The sequence below is a fragment of the Tachyglossus aculeatus genome, chromosome 24 (assembly GCF_015852505.1).
Source record: "Tachyglossus aculeatus isolate mTacAcu1 chromosome 24, mTacAcu1.pri, whole genome shotgun sequence".
Taxonomy (NCBI): Eukaryota; Metazoa; Chordata; class Mammalia; order Monotremata; family Tachyglossidae; genus Tachyglossus; species Tachyglossus aculeatus.
Window position 1 is genome coordinate 6,552,096 of NC_052089.1, and position 25,618 is coordinate 6,577,713.

At 48.3% G+C, this 25,618-nt stretch overlaps 1 protein-coding gene across 1 annotated transcript in view; it reads left to right on the plus strand.

Annotated features, from left to right (window-relative positions):
- The window catches only part of LRP8 (LDL receptor related protein 8), a 151,344-nt gene that overhangs the window by 45,612 nt on the left and 80,114 nt on the right, over positions 1 to 25,618 (plus strand). Inside the window, exon 3 of the mRNA XM_038766282.1 lies at positions 24,160 to 24,282. Within this exon, the coding sequence (XP_038622210.1) occupies positions 24,160 to 24,282 (123 nt within the window). The remainder of the gene's footprint in view (positions 1 to 24,159; positions 24,283 to 25,618) is intronic.

Sequence of the window (25,618 nt, forward strand, 5' to 3'; positions counted from 1 at the left end):
CTTAGTGAGCGCTCAATAAATAGGGTTGATTGACTTTTTTGGTATGGTATTTGTTAAATGCTTACTGTGCATCAGGCTGCGGTAGGAGAGTCAGTCCCCGTCCCATACAGGGCTCATAGTCTTAAACCGCATTTTAGATGATCGAGTCGGGTACGACTGGCCCCATTTTACAGGAGAGAAAACCAAGGCCCAGAGAGGATGTGACTTTTCAAATAATAAGAATAATAATGATGATGGCATTTGTTAAGTGCTTACTCTGTGCCAAGCACTGTTCTAAGCACTGGGGAGGATACAAGGTGATCAGGTTGTCCCACGGGGGGCTCACGGTCTCAATCCCCATTTTACAGATGAGGTAACCGAGGCCCAGAGAAGTGAAGTGACTTGCCCAAAGTCACCCAGCTGACAAGCAGTGGAGCCGGGATTCGAACCCATGACCTCTGACTCCCAAGCCCGGGCTCTTTCCATTGAGCCACGCTGCTTCCTCTCCCCCTCCTCCCCCTCCCCATCCCCCCCCTTGCCCGCCTTATCTCCTTCCCCTCCCCACAGCACGTGTATATATGTGTATATGTTTGTATGGATTTATTACTCTATTTATTTATTAATTTTCTTTGTACATATTTATTCTACTTATTTTATTTTGTTAATATGTTTTGTTTTGTTGTCTGTCTCCCCCTTCTAGACCGTGAGCCCGCTGTTGGGTAGGGGCCGTCTCTAGATGTCGCCAACTTGTACTTCCCAAGCGCTTAGTCCAGTGCTCTGCACACAGTAAGCGCTCAGTAAATATGATTGAATGAATGAATGCTTCCCTGTACAAAGCGCAGAAGAGGAAACTGAGGCACAGAGAAGTTAATAATAATAATAATAATAATGGCATTTATTGAGCGCTTACTATGTGCAAAGCACTGTTCTAAGTGCTGGGGAGGTTATAAGGTGATCAGGTTGTCCCACGGGGGGCTCACAATCATAATCCCCATTTTGCAGATGAGGTAACTGAGGCCCAGAGAATGAAGTGACTTGCCCAAAGTCACCCAGCTGACAAATGGTGGAGCCGGGATTTGAACCCATGACCTCTGACTCCAAAGCCCGGGCCCTTTCCACTGAGCCATGCTGCTTCTCTAAGTGACTTGCCCAGGGTCAGAGCAGGCAAGTCGCGGAGCTGGGATCAGAACCTACGTTCTCTCGCTTCCAGGCCCGTGCTCTTTCCCCTAGGCCACCCAGCTTCCCATTCAAGCATTCAAATTCCAATTTATAATAATTTTAAGATTTCAGGAAGATAATCGCAGCGGGGGCGTTTACTGAGCACTACTGAATGCAATGCATGCTACTAAGCACTTGGAAAACAGAACAGATGCTCCCCGTCCTCAAGGGGCTTACGATATAATGGAGTTTAAATAAAATGTTTGCGTCAGGGAGAAAGCTACCTTATGCCACCCACCCAAGTCACCCAGCTGAGTGGTGGCAGAGTTGGGACTTCGACACTCAGTCCACTAGACCAAGTCCTCCCTTCTCAGCGTCCCCTCTCCTCCTTGGCATTTGCTGCTCGCCTGGTTTGGGTCCATTGGCAGAGGATGGAATTGCTGGGTAATAATAATGATGGCATTTATTAAGCGCTTACTATGTGCAAAGCACTGTTCTAAGCGCTGGATAATGATGGCATTTATTAAGTGGTTACTGTGTGCCAAGCACCATTCTAAGCACTGGGGAGGTTACAAGGTGAGCTGGTTGTCCCCCTGGGGGCTCCCAGTCTTCATCCCCATTTTCCAGATGAGGGAACCGAGGCCCAGAGAAGTGAAGTGACTCGCCCAAAGTCACACGGCTGGCAATTGGCAGAGCCGGGATATGAACCCCTGACCTCGGACTCCAAAGCCCGGGCTCTTTCCACTGAGCCACGCTGCTAATAATAATGATGGCATTTATTAGGCACTTACTATGTGCAAAGCACTGTTCTAAGTGCCCGGGGGGGCTACAAAGTGATCTGGTTGTCCCATGGGGGGGCTCCCAGTCTTGATCCCCATTTTCCAGATGAGGTAACCGAGGCCCAGAGAAGTGAAGTGACTCACCCAAAGTCACACAGATGACAGTTGGCGGAGCCAGGATCTGAACCCATGACCTCTGACTCCAAAGCCCGCGCTCTTTCCACTGAGCCACGCTGCTTCTCGAATATTAGTACTATCACCCTAGTGCTTAGAACAGTGCTTGGCGCGTAGTGAAAGCTTAACAAATACCATCAGTACTATTATTGTCCTGCTCATGGTAACAATAATAATGATGGTACTTGTTAAGCGCTTACTACGCACCAAGCACTGTTCTAAGCACTCGAGAAATATCACTAGTTCACCTGTATATATGTATATATGTTTGTACGTATTTATTACACTATTTATTCTACTTGTACATATTTATTCTATTTATTTTATTTTGTTAATATGTTTTGTTTTGATCTCTATCTCCCCCTTCTAGACTGTGAGCCCGCTGTTGGGTAGGGACCGTCTCTATATGTTGCCAACTTGTTCTTCCCAAGCACTTAGTACAGTGCTCTGCACACAGTAAGCGCTCAATAAATACGATTGAATGAATGAATTGAATGAATGAATAAATACGATTGAATGAATGAATGAATGGCATCTAGTGAGCGCTTAACGAAGTACCATTTGTTTTTAAAAAGAGAGTTCCTGGAGTGCCACCCTGACGTGTTGTGGGGGAAGAGGGGACTGAGGAAGTGAAATCTGTATTTCAACCTCGAGGCATTCAAAATGAAATCCGGAGCCACTGGATTTGATTTATTTGTGCATATTTATTCTATTTATTTTATTTTGTTAATATGTTTTGTTTTGTTATCTGTCTCCCCCTTCTAGACTGTGAGCCCGTTGTTGGGTAGGGACTGTCTCTATATGTTGCCGACTTGTACTTCCCAAGTGCTTAGTACAGTGCTCTGCATACAGTAAGCGCTCAATAAATACAATGAATACGAATGAGTAAATGAAGAAAATGCACTCATTTGTTAGGAATGTTGAGCCCTCTCTCTTTCCTCACTTCTTCTTCCCTCTTCTCCATCTTCAGTCAGTCAGTGGTGTTTCTTGAGTGCTTACTGTGTGCAGAGCACTGTACTGAGCACTCAGGAGAGTACAGTGTCATGCTGTAAAAGACCCATTCCCTGCCCACGGTAAGCAGGGAATCTAGCAGGGAGACAGACATTAGTGTAAGTAAATAAAATCACAGATAAGCCCGTTTTTGGGTAGGGACCGTCTCTATATGTTGCCAACTGCCCAACTTGTACTTCCCAAGCGCTTAGTACAGTGCTCTGCACACAGTAAGTGCTCAATAAATACGATTGATTGTACTTCCCAAGCGCTTAGTACAGTGCTCTGCACACAGTAAGCGCTCAATAAAGACGATTGAATGAATGAATGACTAAGCCGAGCAGCAGCGGGGCTCAGTGGAAAGAGCCCGAGCTGTGGCGCCACAGGTCATGGATTCAAATCCCGGCTCTGCCCCTTGTCAGCGGTGTGACTTCGGGCAAGTCACTTCACTTCTCTGGGCCTCGGTTCCCTCACCTGGAAAATGGGGATGAAGCCTGGGAGCCCCCCGGGGGACAACCTGATCACCTTGTAACCGCCCCAGCGCTTAGAACAGTGCTTGGCACATAGTCAGCACCTAATAAATGCCATCATTATTATAAGTACGTACATGCTGTGGAGCTGGGAGGGGAGATGAATAAAGGGAGTAAATCAAGGCAACAGAAAAGGGAGTGAGAAAAGAGGAAAGAAGGGCTTCTTCTCTGTCTCCTCTCCCCTCCTCCTCCTCCTTTTCACACCCTCCTCCTCTTCCATCTCTTCTTCTCCTCATTCCCTTCCTCTTCCTTGCCCTCCTTCCCCTTCCCCTCCTCCTCTTCCTCACCCTCCTTCTTCTCCTTCTCCTCCTCTTCGCCGTCCTCTTCCTCACCCTCCTTCTTCTCCTCCTCTTCCTCTTCCTCCTCCTCCTCCTCCGTTCCCCGACGCACAACCCAAAAGTACGGCCTTCCTCCCTCTGCGTGACCGTTCTTGGGCCCGAGCCCCAGACTCGCTCCCGGCTTCCCAGCGCCAGATCCCGGGGGGCTTTGGAACCGGCATTTTTTTTTTTTTTTTATTAATTAGAGCGTTAAATGCCGGCCTCCAGCAAGCGTCTGCCATCTGGATGCTCTCCTGTGTTTGCTGCTGAGGTGAAAAAGCAACACATGGAAGTCTGTGACGGGGTAGGCGTGAGCGAGTGTGTGTATCCGTGCCTGCCTGTGTACGTTTGTTGGTGGGCGTTTGTGTTTATGCAGCTCGCGGGCCCTTTCTCCATCCCGCTGGCTTTTAGAGAAAGCGGAAATCTCAGGCCTGATCTTCGCGGGGAGCGGGGGCTCAACTTGCGTCCGGGGGCGAGGATTAAGTGGCCGTCATCGATGGGCACACGGGAAGCGCCCAGTAAATGCGATTGAATCAATTCCCAGCGCTTAGAACAGTGCTTTGTGCATAGTAAGCACTTAACAAATGCCATTATTATTATTATTATTAATAATTGGCACATTGACCCCAGAGGGCACCGGAGCCATCGCTGCTTCCAGCATCTTCATCTCAATCGATCGATCGATGCTGTTTATCGAGCACTTACTATGCGCAGAGCTCTGGGGCCATACAATACGACACCGATGGTGTCTCTTTGGTCTTCCCCTTTTCTCTCTCCTTTTCCACCCCCCCCACCCCGGTCATCCTCCTCTTCTACTTCCTCCTCCCCTTCCCCTCCGCTCCTCAGCATCGTCATCGTCACTGATATCGATCAGACGCCTGCGTCAAGCACTGCGTTAAACCTTCGAGTGACCGTATGAGAGAAGCGAGAGACACATCTCCTGTCCTCAAGGGGCTTCCAGTCCCACGGGGGAGACGGGCAGACGCAAAATTCGAGGGCAAATTGGAGCAGAGGGAAGAGAAGCGGTAGCAGGGGAGCCCCGGGTTTGGGAAAGATGAAGAAGCCGAGTGCTTGGATCGCTTCCGGTCCAACGGTGATCACCTCGCTGCCGATCCCTCGGCCGCATCCTCCCTCCGGCCTGGGACACCCTCCCGCTTTTTCATCCGACCATCGAAGCTTTTCTTAAAACCGCCTCTCCTCCAAGAGCCCTTAAGCCCACATAGAGAAGCAGCGTGGCTCAGTGGAAAGAGCCCGGGCGTTGGAGTCAGAGGTCATGGGTTCAAATCCCGGCTCCGCCAGTTGTCAGCCGTGTGACTTTGGGCAAGTCACTTCACTCCTGTGGCCCTCAGTTCCCTCATCTGGAAAATGGGGATGAAGACTGGGAGCCCCCCGTGGGACAACCTGATCACCTCGTATCCTCCCCAGCGCTTAGAACAGTGCCTTGCACATAGTAAGCGCTTGATAAATGCCATCATTATTATTATTATTAACTCCCATATTCCCTCTCCCTTTGTCATCCTTGTTCTTGGATCTGTGCGGGAAATAAAGGGCTCAATAAATACAGTCGAGAGAATGAATATTTACCCTTTGAGCACTTCAGCTAGACCGTACGCTCGCTGTGGGCAGGGAACGTGTCTACCAGCTCCGTCGTATTGTCCTTCTCCCAAGTGCGTCGTACAGCGCGCTGCGCACGGGCAAGCAATCAAACAGGGAACGTTGCCGGCTGTCGTCTTCACTGCTAAGAATGGTTCGATGGTTCCGTTTACACACTGAAGTGTTCTAAGGGCATCTACTTTTTGTAAAATGGGGCTTATTAAGTGCCTGCTGTGTGTCGGCACTGTACTGAGAGCTGGGGGTAGATACAGGATAATCAGGTTGGGCACAGTCCCTGTCCCACATGGGGCTCACGGTTTAAGGAGGAGAAAAAACAGGTATTAAATCCCTATTTTACAGTTGAGGAAACCGAGAACCAGCAAAGTGTTGTGATCTGCTCCTCGGTAGCGCTTAGTACAGTGCTCTGCACACAGTAAGTGCTCAACAAATACGATTGAATGAATCTGCTCAAGTCCTGTAACTTAGAACCCGGGTCCTCTGAGCCCCAGGCTCGCGTTCCCCCCACTAGGCCTTGCTGCCTTCCTTGATTTCCTTGGGTTTAACTCCTGGGCTGGGAAAGGAAGAGATGATCTGGAAGAGGGAGAGCGCCAGGATTTGGAGATCCGGCTTAATGTGGAGGGGAACGGATAGCCATGGCGGATCTGGGCGGCGGGGACGGGCGAGCTGGGCCACAGATGGGAGGGCCCGACCGGAGCTCGAATCGGGAAGAGGGTCAGAGCCGGGAAACAGTGTCGCCACAAGAGTGGCAGGATTTAGTAACAACCTCCACGTGGATGTTGAAATAATAATAATAATAATAATGATGGCATTTATTAAGCGCTTACTATGTGCCAGGCGCTGGGGAGTTTACAAGGTGATCAGATTGTCCCACGGGGGGCCACAGTCTTAATCCCCATTTTACAGACGAGGGAACTGAGGCACAGAGAAGTGACGTGACTTGCCCAAAGTCACACAGCTGACAAGTGGTGGAGCCGGGATTTGAACCCATGACCTCTGACTCCAAAGCCCGGGCTCTTTCCACCGAGCCACGCTGCTTTCCCATGAAAGACAGTAAGGAGCCGGAAATAACGCCAAGGTGGCAAACATCCGGGACAGGGAATAGAGGGGGGTTCTCGACTCCGCTGGGGAAAGTCGGGAGGAGGAGTCCGAGTCCCCGCGCAAGCAAAAAGGGCCTTAGGGAGAGATGTGAATCGGACCTGAGTTCTAAGGACCTGGGTTCTAATTACACGACTTGGGCGGGTCGTGAAATTTCTCTGAGTCTCAGCTGTAAAATGGGGATTTAATACCCGTTCTTCGGCTTCCTTAGACCGTGAAAACCATGTGGAACAGGGACTGCCTGCCGGGTGACTTGAACAAGTGACTTCACTTCTCTGTGCCTCAGTTTCCTCCCCTGTAAACTGGGGATTGAAAACCCTTCCCCTCCACCCCAGCTGTGAACCCTGTTTGGGACAGGGTGTATTGTGCGCTCCCAAGCACTTAGTAAGGGCTCTGCACTCACTAAGCGCTCAACGGCTTAGTGGAAAGAGCCCGGGCTTGGAAGTCAGAGGTCATGGGTTCGAATCCTGGCTCCGCCACTTATCAGCTGGGTAACTTGGGGCAAGTCACCGGACTTCTCCGTGCCTCAGTTACCGCGTCTGTAAAATGGGGATGAAGACCGTGAGCCCCACGTGGGACAGCCCGATCACCTTGTAACTACCTTGGCACTTAGATCAGTGCTTGGCACATGGTAAGTGCTTAACAAATACCATCATTATTCTTATGAATACCAGTGATCGATTAATTGAGCCCATTGTTAAGTAGGGACCGTCTCTATATCTTGCCAACTTGTACTTCCCAAGCGCTTAGTACAGTGCTCGGCACACAGTAAGCGCTCAATAAATACAATTGAATGAATGAATGAATTGACTGACTGTGGCCATTTTGATTACCTGGTAATAATAATAATTTCGGTATTTGTTAAGTACGTACTAGGTGCCAGACACTAAAATAATAGTTGGTATTAGCAGCGTGGTTCAGTGGAAAGAGCAGGGGCTTTGGAGTCAGAAGCCATGGGTTCAAATTGCGGCTCTGCCACATGTCTGCTGGGTGACCTTGGGCAAGTCACTTCACTTCTCTGAGCCTCAGTTCCCTCATCTGTAAAATGGGGGTGAAGACTGTGAGCCCCACGTGGGACCACCTGATCACCTTGTATCCCCCCCCCCAGAGCTTGGAACAGTGCTTCACACAGAGTAAACGCTTAACAAATGCCAGTATTATTATTGTTATTAAGTGCCTACTTTGTTCTACACGCTGTTCTGAGCGATAGGGTAGATACAAGCAGCATGGCTCAGTGGAAAGAGCGTGGGCTTTGGAGTCAGAGGTCATGGATTCAAATCCTGCCTCTGCCATTTGCCAGCTGTGTGACTTTGGGCAAGTCACTTCATTTCTCTGGGCCTCAGTTCCGTCATCTGGAAAATGGGGATGAAGACTGTGAGCCCCACATGGGACAACCTGATCACCTTGTAACCACCCCAGTGCTTAGAACAGTGCTTTGCACATAGTAAGCGCTTAATAAATGCCATAGTTATTATTATTATTATTATTATTATTATGCAAGACAGTTGGGTTGGACGCAGTCTCTGTCCCACAGAGGGCTCACGGTCTTCATCCCCATTTTACAGATGAGGGAACTGAGGCTCAGAGAAGTGAAGCAACGTGCCCAGGGCCGCACAGCAGACAAGTGGGGGGAGCCAGGATTAGAATCCGGGTCCTTCCGACCCCCAGGCCTGCGTTTTATCTACTAGGCCAAGCCTCTTCTTGACCTGGTATCATTCGTTCAGTCATTCAATCGTATTTGTTGAGCACTTACTGTGTGCAGAGCACTGTACTAAGCACTTGGGAGGTCCAAGTCGGCGACATATAGAGATGGTCCCTATCCGACAATGGGCTCACAGTCTAGAAGCTACCTCAGCACTTAGAACGGTGCTTAGCACATAGTCAACACTTAACAAAGCACTACGATTATTAATTTGTTCTGACGACTTGGCACCTGTCCATGTGTTTTGTTTCATCGTCTGTCTCCCCCTTCTAGACCGTGAGCCCGTTGTTGGATAGGGACCGGCTCTATATGCCGCCAACTTGTACTTCCCAAGCGCTTAGTACAGTGCTCTGCACACAGTAAGCGCTCAATAAATATGATTGAATGAATGAATATAACTAGCTTTATTTTTATTTATTCTGGTGACTTGACACCTGTCCACATGTTTTGTTTTGTTGTCTGTCTCCCCCTCTAGACTGTGAGCCCATTGTTGGTTAGGGACCGTCTCTATATGTTGCGCCGACCTGTACTTCCCAAGTGCTTAGTACAGTGCTCTGCACATAGTAAGCGCTCAATAAATACGATTGAATGAATATATGCAGGTGCTGATGTGCATATAGCTCTAATTCTATTTGTTCTGACAATTTTGACACCCGTCTCCATGTTTCGTTTCATTGTCCGTCTCCCCCTTCTAGACCGCGAGCCCGTTGGTGGGTGGGGACCATCTCTATCTGTCGCCGACTTGGACTTCCCAAGTGTTTAGTACAGTGCTCTGCACACAGTCAGCGCTCAATAAATATGATTGAATGAATGAATGAATGAACCCTGCCCAGCTGGCCCAGTCTTGCCTTTGACGCTGGTCCAAGCGCTTAGTACAGTGCTCTGCACACAGTAAGCACTCATAAAATACGATTGAATGAATGAATACATGAAAATAGAATAGCAAATATGTACAAGTCAAATAGAGTAAGAAATCTGTACAAATATATATTCATTCATTCATTCAATCGTATTTATCAAGCACTTACTGTGTGCAGAGCACCGTACTAAGCGCTTGGGAAGTACAAGTCGGCGACATGTAGAGACGGTCCCTACCCAACAATGGGCTCACAGTCTAGAAGGGGGAGACAGACGACGAAACAAAACATGTGGACAGGTGTCACGTCATCAGAGCAAATAGAAGTAAAGCTAGATGCACATCATTAACAAAATAAAATAGAATAGTAAATAGGTACAAGTAAAATAAATAGAGTAATAAATCTGTACAAACATATACACAGGTGCTGTGGGGAGGGGAAGGAGGGAGGGCGGTGGGGATGGGGAGGAGGAGAGGAAAAAGGGGGCTCAGTCTGGGAAGACCTATCTATTTTATTTTGTTAATATGTTTTGTTTTGTTTTCTGTTTCCCCCTTCTAGACTGTGAGCCCACTGTTGGGTAGGGACCGTCTCTATATGTTGCCAATTTGTACTTCCCAAGTGCTTAGTACAGTGCTGTGCACACAGCGCTCAATAAATACGATTGAATGAATAAATGAATCCCCTAATATCTCCCACCATTCCCCTTTCCCCCCACTGGCCCTCTCTATCCCCCTCCATTCCCCAGCATCCTCCAGCATCCCTAATAATAACAGTAATAGTGTTTGCTAAGCGCTTACTATGTGCCGGGCACTATACTAGGCGCTGGGGTGGACGCAGTCCCTCGCCCACCTGGGGTTCACAGTCTTAGTCCCCATTTGAAGGATGAGGTAACTGAGGCAGAGAGAAGTGAAGTGATTCGCCCAAGCACCAGCAGATAAGTAGCGGAGCCGGGATTAGAACCCATTCATTCATTCATTCATTCAATCGTATTTATTGAGCACTTACTGTGTGCAGAGCACTTTACTAAGCGCTTGGGAAGTACAAGTTGGCAACATCTAGAGACGGTCCCTACCCAACAGTGGGCTCACGGTCTAGAAGGGGGAGACGGAGAACAAAACAAAACATATTAACAAAATAAAATCAATAGAAGAAATAGTCTATCGAATAAATAAATAAAATAAATTAAACTAATAAAAACTAATAAAATAAATTAAATAAATAAATAAACCCACGACCTTCTGACTCCACGACGCCACGCTGCTTCTGTCCCTCTCCGTCCCCCTCCACGCCAGTTGTGTTTATTATCTACCCCAGTGCTTTGTACAGTGTCTGGCACGTGGTAAGCGCTTAACAGATGCCATGAAAAAAAGTTCCGGCTCTTCCACTTGCTGGCTGCGTGACCTTGGGCAAGTCACTTAACCTCTCTGAGCCGCAGCGCTCTTATTTGTGAAAGAGGGAGAGACAGTGAACCCCTTGTCGGGCAGGAACTGTGTCTGTTCTGTTTTTATCGTACCTTTTACAGCGCACGGCATTTAGTAAGTGCTTATCAAATATTACAGTTATTCTAATAATAATAATGGCATTTGTTAAGCACTTACTATGTGCCAAGCACTGTTCTAAGCACTGGGGGGGGGGGGGATGCAAGGTAATGAGGTTGTTCCACATGGGGCTCACATATTATCACATATTATCTAGTATATTTGTTCTTCTTCCCTCTTTGTTATCTATATTATCTAGTATATTTGTTCTTCTTCCCTCTCCAACTATTTGAAAAGACTGAAAAGGTCTGGTTGGCGCTCTTGATCGATTCTATGAAAATAATACGTTAAGCCAAGGGTTCTTTTGTGTGTGTTTTGTTTTGTTTTATGATATTGGTTGAGCACTTAGTATGTCAAGCCCTGTTTTAAAACCTGAGGTAGATGTAAGTTAATCGGGGCAGATATGGTCCCTGTTCATTCATTCATTTATTCAGTCATATTTGCCGGGCGCTTTCTGCACACTAAGCACTTGGGAAAGTACAGTATGGTGATAAAGAGTGAGAATCCCTGCCCACAACGAGCTCACAGTCTAGAGGGGGGGGCAGGCAGACATCAATACAAATAAGCAGATATCGATATAATTAAAATTACAGATATATCCGTAAGTGCCGTGGGGCGGGAAGAGTAAAGGGAGCAAGTCAGGATGATGCAGAAGGGAGTGGGAGATGAGGAAAAGTGGGGCTTAGTCTGGGAAGGAGACTTGGAGGAGATGGGCCTTCAGTAAGGCTTTGAAGCAGGGGAGAGTCATCGTCAATCAATCAATCATATTTATTGAGCGCTTACTGTGGGCAGAGCACTGTACTAAGCGCTTGGGAAGTACAAGTTGGCAACTTATAGAGACAGTCCCTACCCAACAGCGGGCTCACAGTCTAAAATCGTCTGGCTGATTTGATTTCCCTTCTAGACTGTAAGCCCACTGTTGGGTAGGGACCGTCTCTATATGTTGCCAACTTGTACTTCCCAAGCGCTTAGTACAGTGCTCTGCACACAGTAAGCGCTCAATAAATGCGATTGAATGAATTTGAGGAGGGAGGGCGTTCCAGGCCAGAGGCAGGACGTGGGCCGGGGGTCGACGGCGAGACAGGCGAGACGGAGGCCCAGTGAGAAAGTTAGCACAGAGGGGCTGGGTTGTAGAAGGAGAGAAGCGAAGTTAGGTAGGAGGGGGTGAGGTGATGGAGAGCTTTAAGGCCAATGGTGAGGAGTTTTCGTCTGATATGGCGGTGGATGGGCAACCCCTGGAGATTTTTGAGGACGTGTCCTGAACGGTTCTGTAGAAAGATGATCCAGGCAGCGGAGTGAAGTATGGACTGGAGTGGGGAGAGGCTGGAGGCTGGGAGGCCAGAAGGGAGGCTGATTCATTCAATCGTATTTATTAAGCGCTTACTGTGTGCAGAGCACTGTACTAAGCACTCGGGAAGTACAAGTTGGCAACATATAGAGACGGTCCTTACCCAAAAAACGGGCTCACAGTTATCTAGACGGAATAGCCTGAGAGGTTGTCGTAACAGAGTAGCAGTTTGGATGGAGAGGAAAGGGCGGGTTTTAGCCATGTCTTGAAGGTGAGACCGAGCGGATCTGGTGACGGATTGAATACGTGGGTTGAATGAGAGAGCGGAGTCAAGGATAACGCCAAGGTTACGGGCTTGTGAGATGGGAAAGTCAGTGGCGGGAAATCCAGGGAGAGGACAGGGTTTGGGTGGGAAGATGAGGAGCTCTGTTTTGGACATGTCTTACAGTGAAGTAGAAGGGAGGACCTACATTGAATCCCAATTTTTTTGTGTGGTATTCGTTAAACGCTTACTATGTGTCAGGCACCGTTCTAAGCACTGGGGTAGATACAAGCTAATCAGGTTGGATGCAGTCCCTGGCCCCCATGGGGCTCACAGTCTTAAACTCTATGAAACTGAAGCACAGAGAAGTTGAGGGACTTGCCCAGTGTCACCCAACAGGTGAGCGGCGGGGCTGGGATTAGAATCCAGGACTTCTGACAACCAGAGATGGGCTCTTTCCACTAAGCCACGCTGCTTCCCACGGTTTCCGAAGGACTTTACGTAGAGCGCATTAATGTGTTCTCAAGGTCCAAAACGTTGACTGAAACCATGTATGCCTATTTTTAAAATCAATCAATCGTATTTATTGAGCGCTTACTGTGTGCAGAGCACTGTACTAAGCGCTTGGGAGTACAAGTTGGCAACACATAGAAATGGTCCCTACCCAACAGTGGGCTCACAGTCTAGAAGTCATAAAAACACTAAAGTCATAAAGTCATAAAAACACTAAAATAAACAGAGTTAACGCTTAGCGCGACCCAGTAGCGATCTAAATATAATAAAGGAAAGGTTTGCATGCATTGACTTGATGCTCAGCTGGGTTGAGATGGTCCAGCCCAGTGACTTGATGATGATGATGATGGCATTTATTAAGCGCTTACTATGTGCAAAGCACTGTTCTAAGCACTGGGGAGGATACAGGGTGATCAGGTTGTCCCACGTGGGGCTCGCCGTCTTTTCCAGATGAGGGAACTGAGGCCCAGAGAAGTGAAGTGACTGGCCCAAAGTCACCCAGCTGACAATTGGCGGGGCCGGGATTTGAACCCATGACCTCTGGCTCCGGTTGCCCCAGTCTTTGTATGGACCCCTGCTGCTTCCCAGGATGCATCTGGGGAGCCTCTTGCGTGTGGCCGGCGGGAATCCGGTCCCTCGGCCTGACCTTTTCCGGCCCCCCGAGGTGGGGAATTCTGTGGCTGTCTCGGCTCTCTGGCTCCGGTCCCGGAGCTGAGAGGGGCTGGGTCTCAAGGGGAGTAAATCCGGGCGATGGGGAGCCTCGCTCCTCCTCGCCGGGCATCAATATCGCCGGCGGTCAGGAGGCCCCGGACCCCAGGCAACGAAATGATTCTGGATGCAGCACTTGGGGTTGTTTGCCTGCTTGCCCACGGGGGAGTTTGAATGCCCTCCCGTTGCCGTGGCAACCCAAATCCGGTACCGCTCTCGCTGGCACGGTCTGGGACTGAGAGAGCGTTCTGGGATTCGTTTGTGTGTATTTCTCAAGAGGACAGGGGTTGGGAGTCCTCAAGGCTCTTCTCAACCTGGACCTGAGGAGACTGACCGCGGCCATGGCCTGAGTACTAAGTGCTGGGATGAATATAAAATCATCAGACTCAGCCCCCGTCCCGCACGGCGCTCACGGTCTGTGGGGGAGGGTGAGCAGGTGCTTAATCTCCATTGCCTAGAGGAGGAAACCGAGGCTCAGAGAAGTGAAGCGACTTGCCCGAGGTCAGCCATTCATTCATTCAGTCGTATTTATTGAGCGCTTACTGTGTGCAGCGCGCTGTAAGAATAATAATAATGATGGCATTTGTTAGCGCTTACTATGTGCAAAGCACTGTTCAAAGCTCTGGGGAGGTTACAAGGTGATCAGGTTGTCCCTCGTGGGGCTCACAGTGTTAATCCTCATTTTACAGATGAGGGAGTTGAGGCCCAGAGAAGTGAAGTGACTTGCCCAAAGTCACACAGCTGACAACTGGCAGAGCCGGGGTTCGAACCCACGACCTCTGACTCCAAAGCCCGGGCTCTTTCCATTGGGCCACGCTGCTTCTCAGTTGGTAACATATAGAGACGGTCCCTACCCAACAACGGGCTCGCAGTCTAGACAGCGGGCTAGTGGCCGAGCCAGGATTAGGAGGCGGCGTGATGTCGTGGCTAGAGAACGGGCCACAGAGTCAGAAGGTCATGGGTTCTAATCCTGGCTCCACCACTACTTGTCTGCTGTGTGACCTTGGGCGAGTCGCTTCACTCCTCTGTACCTAGGTGACCTCATCTGGAAAATGGGGCTTGAGACTGGGAGCCCCACGTTGGGATAGGGGCTGTGTCCAACCTGATTCACTTGCATCTATCCCAATGCTTAGTAGAGTGTCTGGCACGTAGTAAGCGCTTAACAAATATTACCATCGTTATTAGAACCCAGCTGACTGGACTCGCAGCACTGCACTCTATCCATTAGGCCACACTGCTTCTCCGTGGACCTTATCCCGGCCGAAATCGCTTCCGGAGGGCTTCTCTGTCCCTGGGCCTTCACCTTTACATGTGTATATATGTTTGTACATATTTATTACTCTATTGTTTTATTTTGCTTATATATATTTATTCTATTTATTTTATTTTGTTAATCTGTTTTGTTCTGTTGTCTGTCTCCCCCTTCTCGACTGTGAACCCGCTGTTGGGTAGGGACCGTCTCTATATGTCGCCAGCATATACTTCCCAAGCGCTTAGTACAGTGCTCTGCACACAGTAAGCACTCAATAAATACGATTGAATGAATGAATGAATGAATGAAATGCTTCCCCGACCTGTAATGGATTCTGGAATTCGTCTCCCCTGCTCAATTGCAAGCTCCTCGAGGGCAGGTATCTCATCCACTGACTCTATCCAAACAGTACAGTGCTCTGCAGACACTTAGCAAACACCACTGATTGATTGATTGATTGACTGATTGGAGCCAGGGCCCCACGTGACCACTGTTCCCTGTCCACAAGAAATGCCGTTAGAAGTAACGGGCCGGCATGTGGGCAGACAGCCTTTCCCAGAGCAGAGCGCATCTTTCTGCCAAAACACCAAGAGACCCAGGATGTCGGGCCCAGTCCCCGAGAGAATGTACTAGAGAGGGAAGGAGAGGGAGAGGAGAGAGAAGAGGAAAGAGGTTTGAGGGGACAGGAGAACGAAGGAGAGAGGTAAGAAAAGACAGGAGGAAGGAAAGAGGAAAGAAGAGAAAGAGAAAGAGGATGGGGGAAAGAGGAGAGATGAAAGAAAGAGCAGGGTGGCTCAATGGAAAGAGCTTTGGAGTCAGAGGTCATGGGTTCAAACCCCAGCTCTACCACTTTTATTCATTCATTCATTCATTCAATCGTATTGATTGAGCACTAAGCTGTGTGACTTGGGGCAAGTCACTTCACTTCTATGGGCCTCAGTCCCCTCATCTGTCAAATGAGGATGAAGACCGTGAGCCCCCCGTGGGACAACCAGATCACCTTGTAACCTCCCCAGCGCTTAGAATCAATCAATCAATCAGTCGTATTTATTGAGCGCTTACTGTGTGCAGAGCACTGTACTAACCGCTTGGGAAGTACAAGTTGGCAGCAACAACTTAGAACAGTGCTTTGCACATAGTAAGCGATACATGCCATCATTATTCTTATTAAGAGGAAAGAGGTTTGAGGAGAGAGGAGAAAAGAGAAAAAGGAAAGAGGAGAAAGGTAAGAAGAGAAAGACAGGAGCAAGGAAAGAAGAGAAGGAGGATGGGGGAAAGAGGAGAGATGAAAGAAAGAGGACCAGGAGGGAGAGAGAAAAGAAGAGAGGACAGAGAGGAAGAGGGGATATGATGGAGAAGAGGAAGAGGGGATATGGTGGAGAAGAGGAAGAGGGGATATGGTGGAGAAGAGGAAGAGGGGGAAGGAGAGAACGAGAGAGGGGAGAGGCAGAGGAGAGAGACAGAGAGCTCCCGGGCAAGAGACCCCGTCTGGCTGTCTGGCTCGCATTTTCTCACGCGCCGTACCCGGAGGGGAGAGCGATGTCGGTCTCCTCCTCCCCTGCCCACGCTGTCCACCCTAACAGGCTTAGTATGCGCTGGCATGTCACATACACTCGGTGTGACCATTCAGATGGAGCTCGCGCTCTGTAAAACATGTCTGGTTGCCATGGCGAAGCCCCAGGTCAGCTAATAGGTGGTTAACTCCACCCAAGTCCCCAGAGGGGTGTCTAGTCAATCTCCAGTTGGTGCCAACAATTCTGTTTCGGTATTGTGTCGGGCTCTCCTCTGGTCTTTATGTACCATCCCATCGCAGGGGTGGGGAGGCGGTTACCGTAGCAACGGTCCTGTCAGGGGCATCTCGGCATTAACCCTCTCCTTCCCCACCAGCAGAAAAGAGATTTTTGTTGGAGTGTAAACCCGGGAGGGCAGGGAACGTGTTACCTGCTTGTTTCATCCTTCCCAAGTGCTTACATATCCATCTGTCATTTATTTTGTCTCTCTCCCCATTTAGTCTTTATAAACTCCCCATTTAGTCTATATAAACTCCCCATTTAGTCTTTATAAACTCCCCATTTAGTCTTTATAAACTCCCCATTTAGTCTTTATAAACTCCCCATTTAGTCTTTATAAACTCTTTTTGAGCAGGGATTATACCTACCTACTTTTATGGTATCGTCCTCTCCCAAGTGCTTAGCATTGTCTCCTAAGTGCTTAGTACAGTGCTCTGCGCACGGTAAGCTCTCGATAAATTCATTCATTCCATCGTATTTCATTGTCAGCTGTGTGACTTTGGGCAAGTCACTTCACTTCTCTGGGCCTCAGTTCCCTCATCTGGAAAATGAGGATAAAGACTGTGAGCCTCCAGTGGGACAACCTGATCACCTTGTAACCTCCCTAGCGCTTTGCTTTGCACATAGTAAGCACTTAATAAATGCTATCATTATTATTTTTATTTATTGAGCACTTACTGTATGCAAAGCACTCTACTAAACACTTAGGAGACAACAGACGGTTTATTCATTGTCGTATTTATTCGATCATATTTATTGAGCACTTACTGTGTGCAGTGCACTGTACTAAGCGCTTGTATTAAGAGTTGGTTTACCAACTCCAAACGAGCTCACAGTCTAGAGGGGGAGACGGACATTAATTTACATACCTATATAAATAAATAGATAAATTACAGCCATATACAGGTATACAGATTTGGGCTGTGGGACAGACGGCTTATTCATTGTCGTATTTATTCAATCGTATTTATTGAGCGCTTACTGCATGCAGAGCACTGTACTAAGCGCTTATACTGAGTTGGTTTACCAACTCCAAATGAGCTCGCAGTCTAGAGCGGGAGGCAGACATTAATTTACATACCTAGATAAATAAATAGATAAATTACAGCCATATACAGGTATATAGATTTGGGCTGTGGGACAGATGGTTTATTCATTCAGTCGTATTTATTCAATCGTATTTATTGAGCACTTACTGTGTGCAGATCACTGTACTAAACGCTTGTACTAAGAGTTGGTTTACCAACTCCAAACGAGCTCACAGTCTAGAGGGGGAGACAGACATTAATTTACATACCTAGATAAATAAATAGATAAATTACAGCCATATACAGGTATATAGATTTGGGCTGTGGGGTTGGGAGGGAGGATGAGCGAAGCGAACAATCAGGGCGACGCCGAAAGGAGGGGGAGAAGAGGACGGTCAGATGTGGACGAGATGGAAGTACAGCGAAAAATTTAGCATTAGTGGAACAAAGTGTAAGGGCTGGGTTATAGCGGGAGAGCAGCAAGGTGAGGTAAGAGGGGACAAGGGGATGGAGTGCTTTAAAGCCAAGGGTGAGGAGTTTTTCTTTGATGAGGAGGCGGATGGGGTCCCTGGAGGAGGGGAGAGATGTGGCCTGAACGTTTCTGAAGGAAAATGATCAGGGCAGCAGAGTGGAGTGAGGACCGGAGGCGGGAAGAGACAGGAGACAGGGAGGTCAGCGAGAAGGCCGATATAGAAATCAAGGCGGATAGGATAAGTGTTTGCATTAACGTGGTAGCAGTTTGGATAGAGAGGAAGGGGCGAATTTTAGTGATGAGGTGAAGATCGAACCGACGGGATTCAGTGACGACTTCCTCAACGGATACCGTGGATTGATCGGCTGACGGATGTGGGGGAGATTCTCGATTTGCGAGCCCCATCTTCCTAGCTCCAATCTCCTGCGGGAGAGTGGTTGGGTCCAATCTGCTCAAATGTAACTACCCCGAGCTTAGTACAGTGAGAAGCAGTGGGGCTCGGTGGGAAAGCGACCGGGCTTTGGAGCCAGAGGTCATGGGTTCGAATCCCGGCTCCGCCAATTGTCAGCTGCGTGACTTTGGGCAAGTCACTTCACTTCTCTGGGCCTCAGTTACCTCATCTGGGAAATGGGGATTAAAACCATGAGCCCCCCGTGGGACGACCTGATCACCTTGTAACCTCCCCAGCGCTTAGAACAGTGCTTTGCACATAGTAAGCGCTTAATAATAATACTGTTATTATTGCTAATTAACAGGGGTTGAGTGCCCATTTTGCAGAGGAGGAAAGTGAGGGGCAGAGAAGTTAAATGACTTACCCGAGGTCACCCCGGAGGTAAGTGGTGGAGTTGGGATCAGAACCCAGGTCTCCTGACTCCCACTCCTGCTGAGTGACTGTGGATGAGTCATTTGACTCCCATGTACATCTTTTTCGTCATGTGCAAAATAGGAAGATGATCCTTGCTCTCCCACCCTTTGCGACCCAAGGCCCCGTATCCCTGGTATCCGTCTCGGCACTTGGGACGTTACAGGTGCTTAATAGATGTCATAATTATGTGCAAAGCACTGTTCTAAGTGCTGGGGAGGTTACAAGGTGATCAGGTTGTCCCACGGGGGGCTCACAGTCTTAATCCCCACTTTACAGATGAGGTAACTAAGGCCCAGAGAAGTTAAAAGTGACTTGCCTAAAGTCACACAGCTGACAATTGGTAATAATAATAATGATGATGATGGTATTTGTTAAGTGCTTACTATGTGCAAAGCACTGTTCTAAGCACTGGGGAGGTTACAAGGTGGTCAGGTTGTCCCACCGGGGGCTCACAGTCTTAATCCCCATTTTACAGATGAGGTCACTGAGGCCCAGAGAAGTTAAAAGTGACTTGCCCAAAGTCACACAGCTGACAATTGGTAATAATAATAATAATAATGATGGTATTTGTTAAGCGCTTACTATCAATCAATCAATCGTATTTATTGAGCGCTTACTGTGTGCAGAGCACTGGACTAAGCGCTTGGGAAGTACAGTTTGGCAACATCTAGAGACGGTCCCTACCCAACAGTGGGCTCACAGTCTAGAAGGGGGAGACAGAGAACAAAACCAAACATATTAACAAAATAAAATAAATAAAATAGATTATGTACAAGTAAAATAAATAAATAAATAGAGTAATGAATATGTACAAACATATATACATATATACAGGTGCTGTGGGGAAGAGAAGGAGGTAAGATGGGGGGATGGAGAGGGCGGTGAGGGGGAGAGGAAGGAGGGGGCTTACTATGTGCAAAGCACTGTTCTAAGCACTGGGGAGGTTACAAGGTGATCAGGTTGTCCCATGGGGGGCTCACAGTCTTCATCCCCATTTGACAGATGAGGTCACTGAGGCCCAGAGAAGTGAAGTGACTTGCCCAAAGTCACACAGCTGACAATTGGCAGAGCCGGGATTTGAACCCCTGACCTCTGACTCCCAAGCCCGGGCTCTTTCCACTGAGCCATGCTGCTTCCCCGTCACTTGTCAGCTGTGTGACTTTGGGCAAGTCACTTCACTTCTCCGGGCCTCAGTTCCCTCATCTGGAAAGTGGGGATGAAGACTGTGAGCCCCTTGTGGGACAACCTGATGACCTTGTATCATAGTAAGCGCTTTACAAGTGCCATCATTATTATTATTCTTATTTATTATTATTACTACCATTCTCCAGCCATCGGGGGTGATGAATGAGCCCGTGTGGTCTGCAGCATGGCCTAGTCAGAAGTCAGAAGGGCCTGGGTTCTAATCCTGGCTCCACCACTTCATTCATTCATTCATTCATTCAATCGTATTTATTGAGCGCTTACTGTGTGCAGAGCACTGTACTAAGCGCTTGGGAATTACAAGTTTGCACTTGTCTGCTAGGTGATCTTGGGCCGGTCACTTCACCTCTCTGGGCCTCAGTTACCTCATTTTCAAAATGGGGACTAAGACTGGAAGCCCAATGTGGGACAGGGACCGTGTCCAACCCGATTTGTATGTATCCACCCCAGTGCTTAGCGCAGTGCCCGGCACATAGTAAGCACTTAACAAATACCATTATTATCTGACACTTATTCCATCTTATTAATCTTATTCACAGGATTATGGTAATCTTATTAATCTATTTTATTAATTTTACAGCCAAGCAATGATCCATCACTTACCAAACCATTGATTAAAATAATAATAATAATAATAATAATAATGGCATTTATTAAGCGCTTACTGTGTGCAAAGCACTGTTCTAAGTGCTGGGGAGGTTACAAGGCGATCGGGTCGTCCCACGGGGGGCTCACAGTCTTCATCCCCATTTTTCAGATGAGGTGACCGAGGCCCAGAGAAGTTACGTGACTTGCCCACAGTCACCCAGCTGACAAGTGGCGGAGGCGGGATTTGAACCCATGACCTCTGACTCCAAAGCCCAGCCTCTTTCCACTGAGCCACGCTGCTTGATTAGGTGCTCACATCCTTGAACTGAGCACCGGATCATGGTCGGACGGGGCCCTGGCCCGATGCGGAACGGAAAGATCCCATTGGAGGCCGGGGCGGTTCCTGTCCCATCCTGTCTGGCCGAGGACGGGCCTCGCCCTCTCGGCCCCCGGGGGTCCAGCCGGACCACTGGCCGCTCGGTCCCAAGGGTCCGGAGTCCGAAGCCACTGGTCTTCCCTCCCTGCACCCCCGGGGGGACGGGTCTCGGCCGTCGCGGCCCCCCGGGGTCCTTGGGGAGCGGCCCGGGTTGGGGGAGAGGGTCTGGGGCCTGAAGGAGAAGGAGCAGCGTCGTCTGCCGAGAAGAGCACTGGGCTGGGGGGCGGGGGACCTGGGTTCTAATCCCAGCATTTGCGTGCTGCGTGACCTTGGACAAGTCACTTTCATTCATTCATTCAGTCGTATTTATTGAGCGCTTACTGTGTGCAGAGCGCTGGACTAAGTGCTTGGGAAGTACAGTTTGGCAACATCTAGAGACGGTCCCTACCCAACAGTCTAGAAGGGGGAGACAGAGAACAAAACAAAACATATTAACAGAATAAAATGAATAGAATAAATATGCACAAGTAAAATAAATAAATAAATAGAGTAATAAATATGTACATATTTATATATTATCATATATAATATAGTATTATAATTATTAATTATAATAATTATACTATATTGTTGTGTATTATAGTTATTTTTATATAGTATTTATTATAGTTATTTATTTTTATTTATTATAATTATTATATTAATTTTATATATGATATATGTATAATTATAGACATATATATTTGGGCTTCAGTTTCCTCATCTGTGAAACGGGCATCCAGTACCTGTTCTCCCTCCCTCTTAGACTGGGAGTCCCAAGTGGGGCAGGGACTGTGGATCAGCGTGGCTCGGTCGAAATAGCCCGGGGTGGGGAGTCAGAGGTCGTGGGTTCGAATGCCGGCTCCACCTCTTCATTCATTCAATTCATTCATTCATTCATTCATTCAGTCGTATTTATTGAGCACTTACTGTGTGCAGAGAACTGTTCGAAGCGCTTGGGAAGTACAAGTTGGCGACATATAGAGACGGTCCCTACCCAACAGCGGGCTCACAGTAGAGAAGGGGGAGACAGACAACGAAACAAAACACATTAACAAAATAAAATGAATAGAATAAATATGTATAAGTATAATAAATAAATAGAGTAATAAATATGTACAAACATATATACAGGTGAAGGCCCAGGGACAGAAAAACCCTCCGGAAGGGATTTCGGCCAGAATAAGGTCCACGGAGAAGCAGTGTGGCCTAATGGATAGAGTGCAGTGCTGCGAGTCCGGTCGGCTGGGTTCTAATAATAACGATGGTAATATTTGTTAGGCGCTTACTACATGCCAGGCACTCTGCTAAGCGCTGGGGTGGATGCAAGTGAATCAGGTTGGACACAGCCCCTGTCCCAACATGGGACTCCCAATCTCAAACCCCATTTTCCAGATGAGTTCACTGAGGCACAGAGGAGTGAAGTGACTTGCCCACGTGTCAGCTGTGTGACTTTGGGCAAGTCACTTCACTGCTCTGGGCCTCAGTGACCTCATCTGGAAAATGGGGACAAAGACTGTGAGCCCCACGTGGGACGACCTGATTACCTTGTATCTACCCCACCGCTTAGAACAGTGCTTGGGACATAGTAAGCGCTTAACAGATACCAACATTATTATTATTATTACCCCCAGGGCTGGGACATTGGAAGTAATTAATCAGTAATATTATTATTCCGTCCAGTCAGAAACAGCCCCTATCTAATTTGGGGCATGCAGTATGATAACAAAGTGTCATTCAATCAATCGTATTTATTGAGCACTTACTGTGTGCAGAGCACCGTACTAAGCGCTTGGGAAGTCCAAGTTGGCAACATATAGAGACGGTCCCTATGCAACAGCGGGCTCACAGTCTAGAAGGGGGAGACAGAGAGAACAAAGCAAAACATATTAACAAAATAAAATAAATAGAACAGATATGTACAAGTAAAATAAATAAATAAGTAGAGCAATAGTTTATTCATTCAATCGTACTTATCAAGCGCTTATTCTGTGCAAAGCACTGCGCTAAGGCCACAGTCAAGGGTTGCCAGGACCCAGATCTGTAGACAGCATCCATCTCTTGCCAGCCCCAGCCCCCTGTCGTGCCCCAGATGGACCCCTCAAAACCCCAACTGTAGAAATGCCAGCTCTCTTTCTTCTCACAGTATTTGTTAAGCGCTTACTTTGTAAGGTAGAGGTAGAGACGAGCTAAGCGGGTTAGAACAGTGCTTTGCACATAGTAAGCGCTTAACAAATGCCATCGTCATTATTATTATTAGGTCAAAACCCCAACTGTAGAAATGCCAGCTCTCTTTCTTCTCACAGTATTTGTTAAGCGCTTACTCTGTGCCAGGCCCTGTTCTAAGCGCCGAGGTAGAGACGAGCCAAGCAGGTTAGAACAGTGCTTTGCACATAGTAAGCGCTTAACAAATGCCATCGTTATTATTATTATTAGGTCAAAACCCCACCTGTGGAAATGCCAGCTCTCTTTCTTCTCACAGTATTTGTTAAGCGCTTACTCTGTGCCAGGCCCTGTTCTAAGCACCGAGGTAGAGACGAGCTAAGCAGGTTAGAACAGTGCTTTGCAGATAGTAAGCACTTACCAAATGCCATCGTCATTATTATTATTAGGTCAAAACCCCAACTGTAGAAATGCCAGCTCTCTTTCTTCTCACAGTATTTGTTAAGCGCTTACTCTGTGCCAGGCCCTGTTCTAAGCGCCGAGGTAGAGACGAGCCAAGTAGGTTAGAACAGTGCTTTGCACATAGTAAGCACTTAACAAATGCCATCGTCATTATTATTATTATTAGGTTAGACGCTATCTCTCTGTCTCTCTCTGTCCCTCGCTATATGTCTAGCCAGGCGCCATCCCGGGATCACTGGCAGGCCTCCTCTCCGCCCATCCTCACAGCCCGGCTCTCAATCAATCAATCAATCATATTTATTGAGCGCTTACTGTGTGCAGAGGACTGTACTAAGCGCTTGGGAAGTCCAAGTTGGCAACACCCAACAGTGGGCTCACAGTCTAGAAGGGGCTCTCCCTCCCCCTCTCCCTCCGCAGCCAAGAAGATTTGCACGGAGACAGACTTCACCTGCAGGAATGGCCACTGCATCCCCAGCCGGTGGAAGTGCGACGGGGAGGAGGAGTGTCCCGACGGCTCGGATGAGTCCGACCCCGCCTGCGGTGAGTCCGGGCCCGGGAGGGGGGTCCCGGGTGGCTCCCGTGCGTGACCGACTGGCTCCACTTAGGGGGCCGGGGACCGGTCATGGGGCTCGAGGGGCCGGATTGCCCTCGCCACCGCTCAGATTCAGCGTCCGCTCGCGAGCCGTCTCACCGGGATTCCGGCAGCCAAAATTAAGAGTCCTCAGGAGGAATCCTGAATCCTTTTCCTACATCAGGACGTTCTTGGGGTCGCAAGATCTTTAGTTGAGCCTCAAACTGATTGCAAGGGTGCGGCCTCTCCGGGGATCAGCTTTAGGGAATGATTTACTGAGCTCCTACGTGGGGCGGGCCTCTCCGGGGATCAGCTTTACTGTGCTTTCGAAGGCCCTTTCGGGAGGTGACGTGTTCCTCGCTCACAAACGGGGTGAAGGATGGACTGGAGAGTGGGAAGATTGGCGGCAGGGTGGTCAGTGGGGAGGTTGATGCATTGGGAGAGTCAGGATAATAATAATAATAGCGCTTACTACGTGCAAAGCACTGGGCACTGTTCTAAGCGCTGGAGGGCTTGGCTGGGCCCGTGTTAGGAGCCCTCCGTCAATCAGAAAGTGCTCAATATATATTCGTTGAGCACGTACTGTGTACAGAGCACTGTGCTAAGCACTTGAGAGAGTATAATACGCCCGAGTTGGTAGATACATTTCCTGCCCACATCGAGTTTACAGTGTAGAAAGGAAGACAGACGTGAATTTCTGTGGAAAGTGGAAAGAGCCCGGGCTTTGGAGTCAGAGGTCATGGGTTCAAATCCCGGCTCCGCCAACTGTCAGCTGCGTGACTCTGGGCAAGTCACTTCGCTTCAGTTACCTCATCTGTAAAATGGGGATGAAGACTGTAAGCCCCCCGGGGGACAACCTGATCACCTTGTAACCTCCCCAGCATTTAGACCAGTGCTTGGCACCTAGTAAGTGCTTAATAAATACCATCATTATTATTATTACTATAAATAACTACTTTATAAAGTATGTACCTAAGTGCTGTCTGGAGGGGGAGATAGATGCTAGTATAAATAACTGATTTCTAGATATTCAGTCATTCATTCATTCATTCAATCGTATTTATTGAGCGCGTACTGTGTGCAGAGCACTGTACTAAGCGCTTGGGAAGTACAAGTTGGCGACATATAGAGACGGTCCCTACCCAACAGTGGGCTCACAGTCTAGAAGAGTAGGCTCACAGTCTAGAAGCGCTTATGTACATAAATTCTGTGGGGCTGACGGTGGAGTGAATACTAAATGCCCAAATTTCACTGATCCCAATGCATAATCCCGATCCGCTCACCCCCTCTGCAAGGGGTAGCATC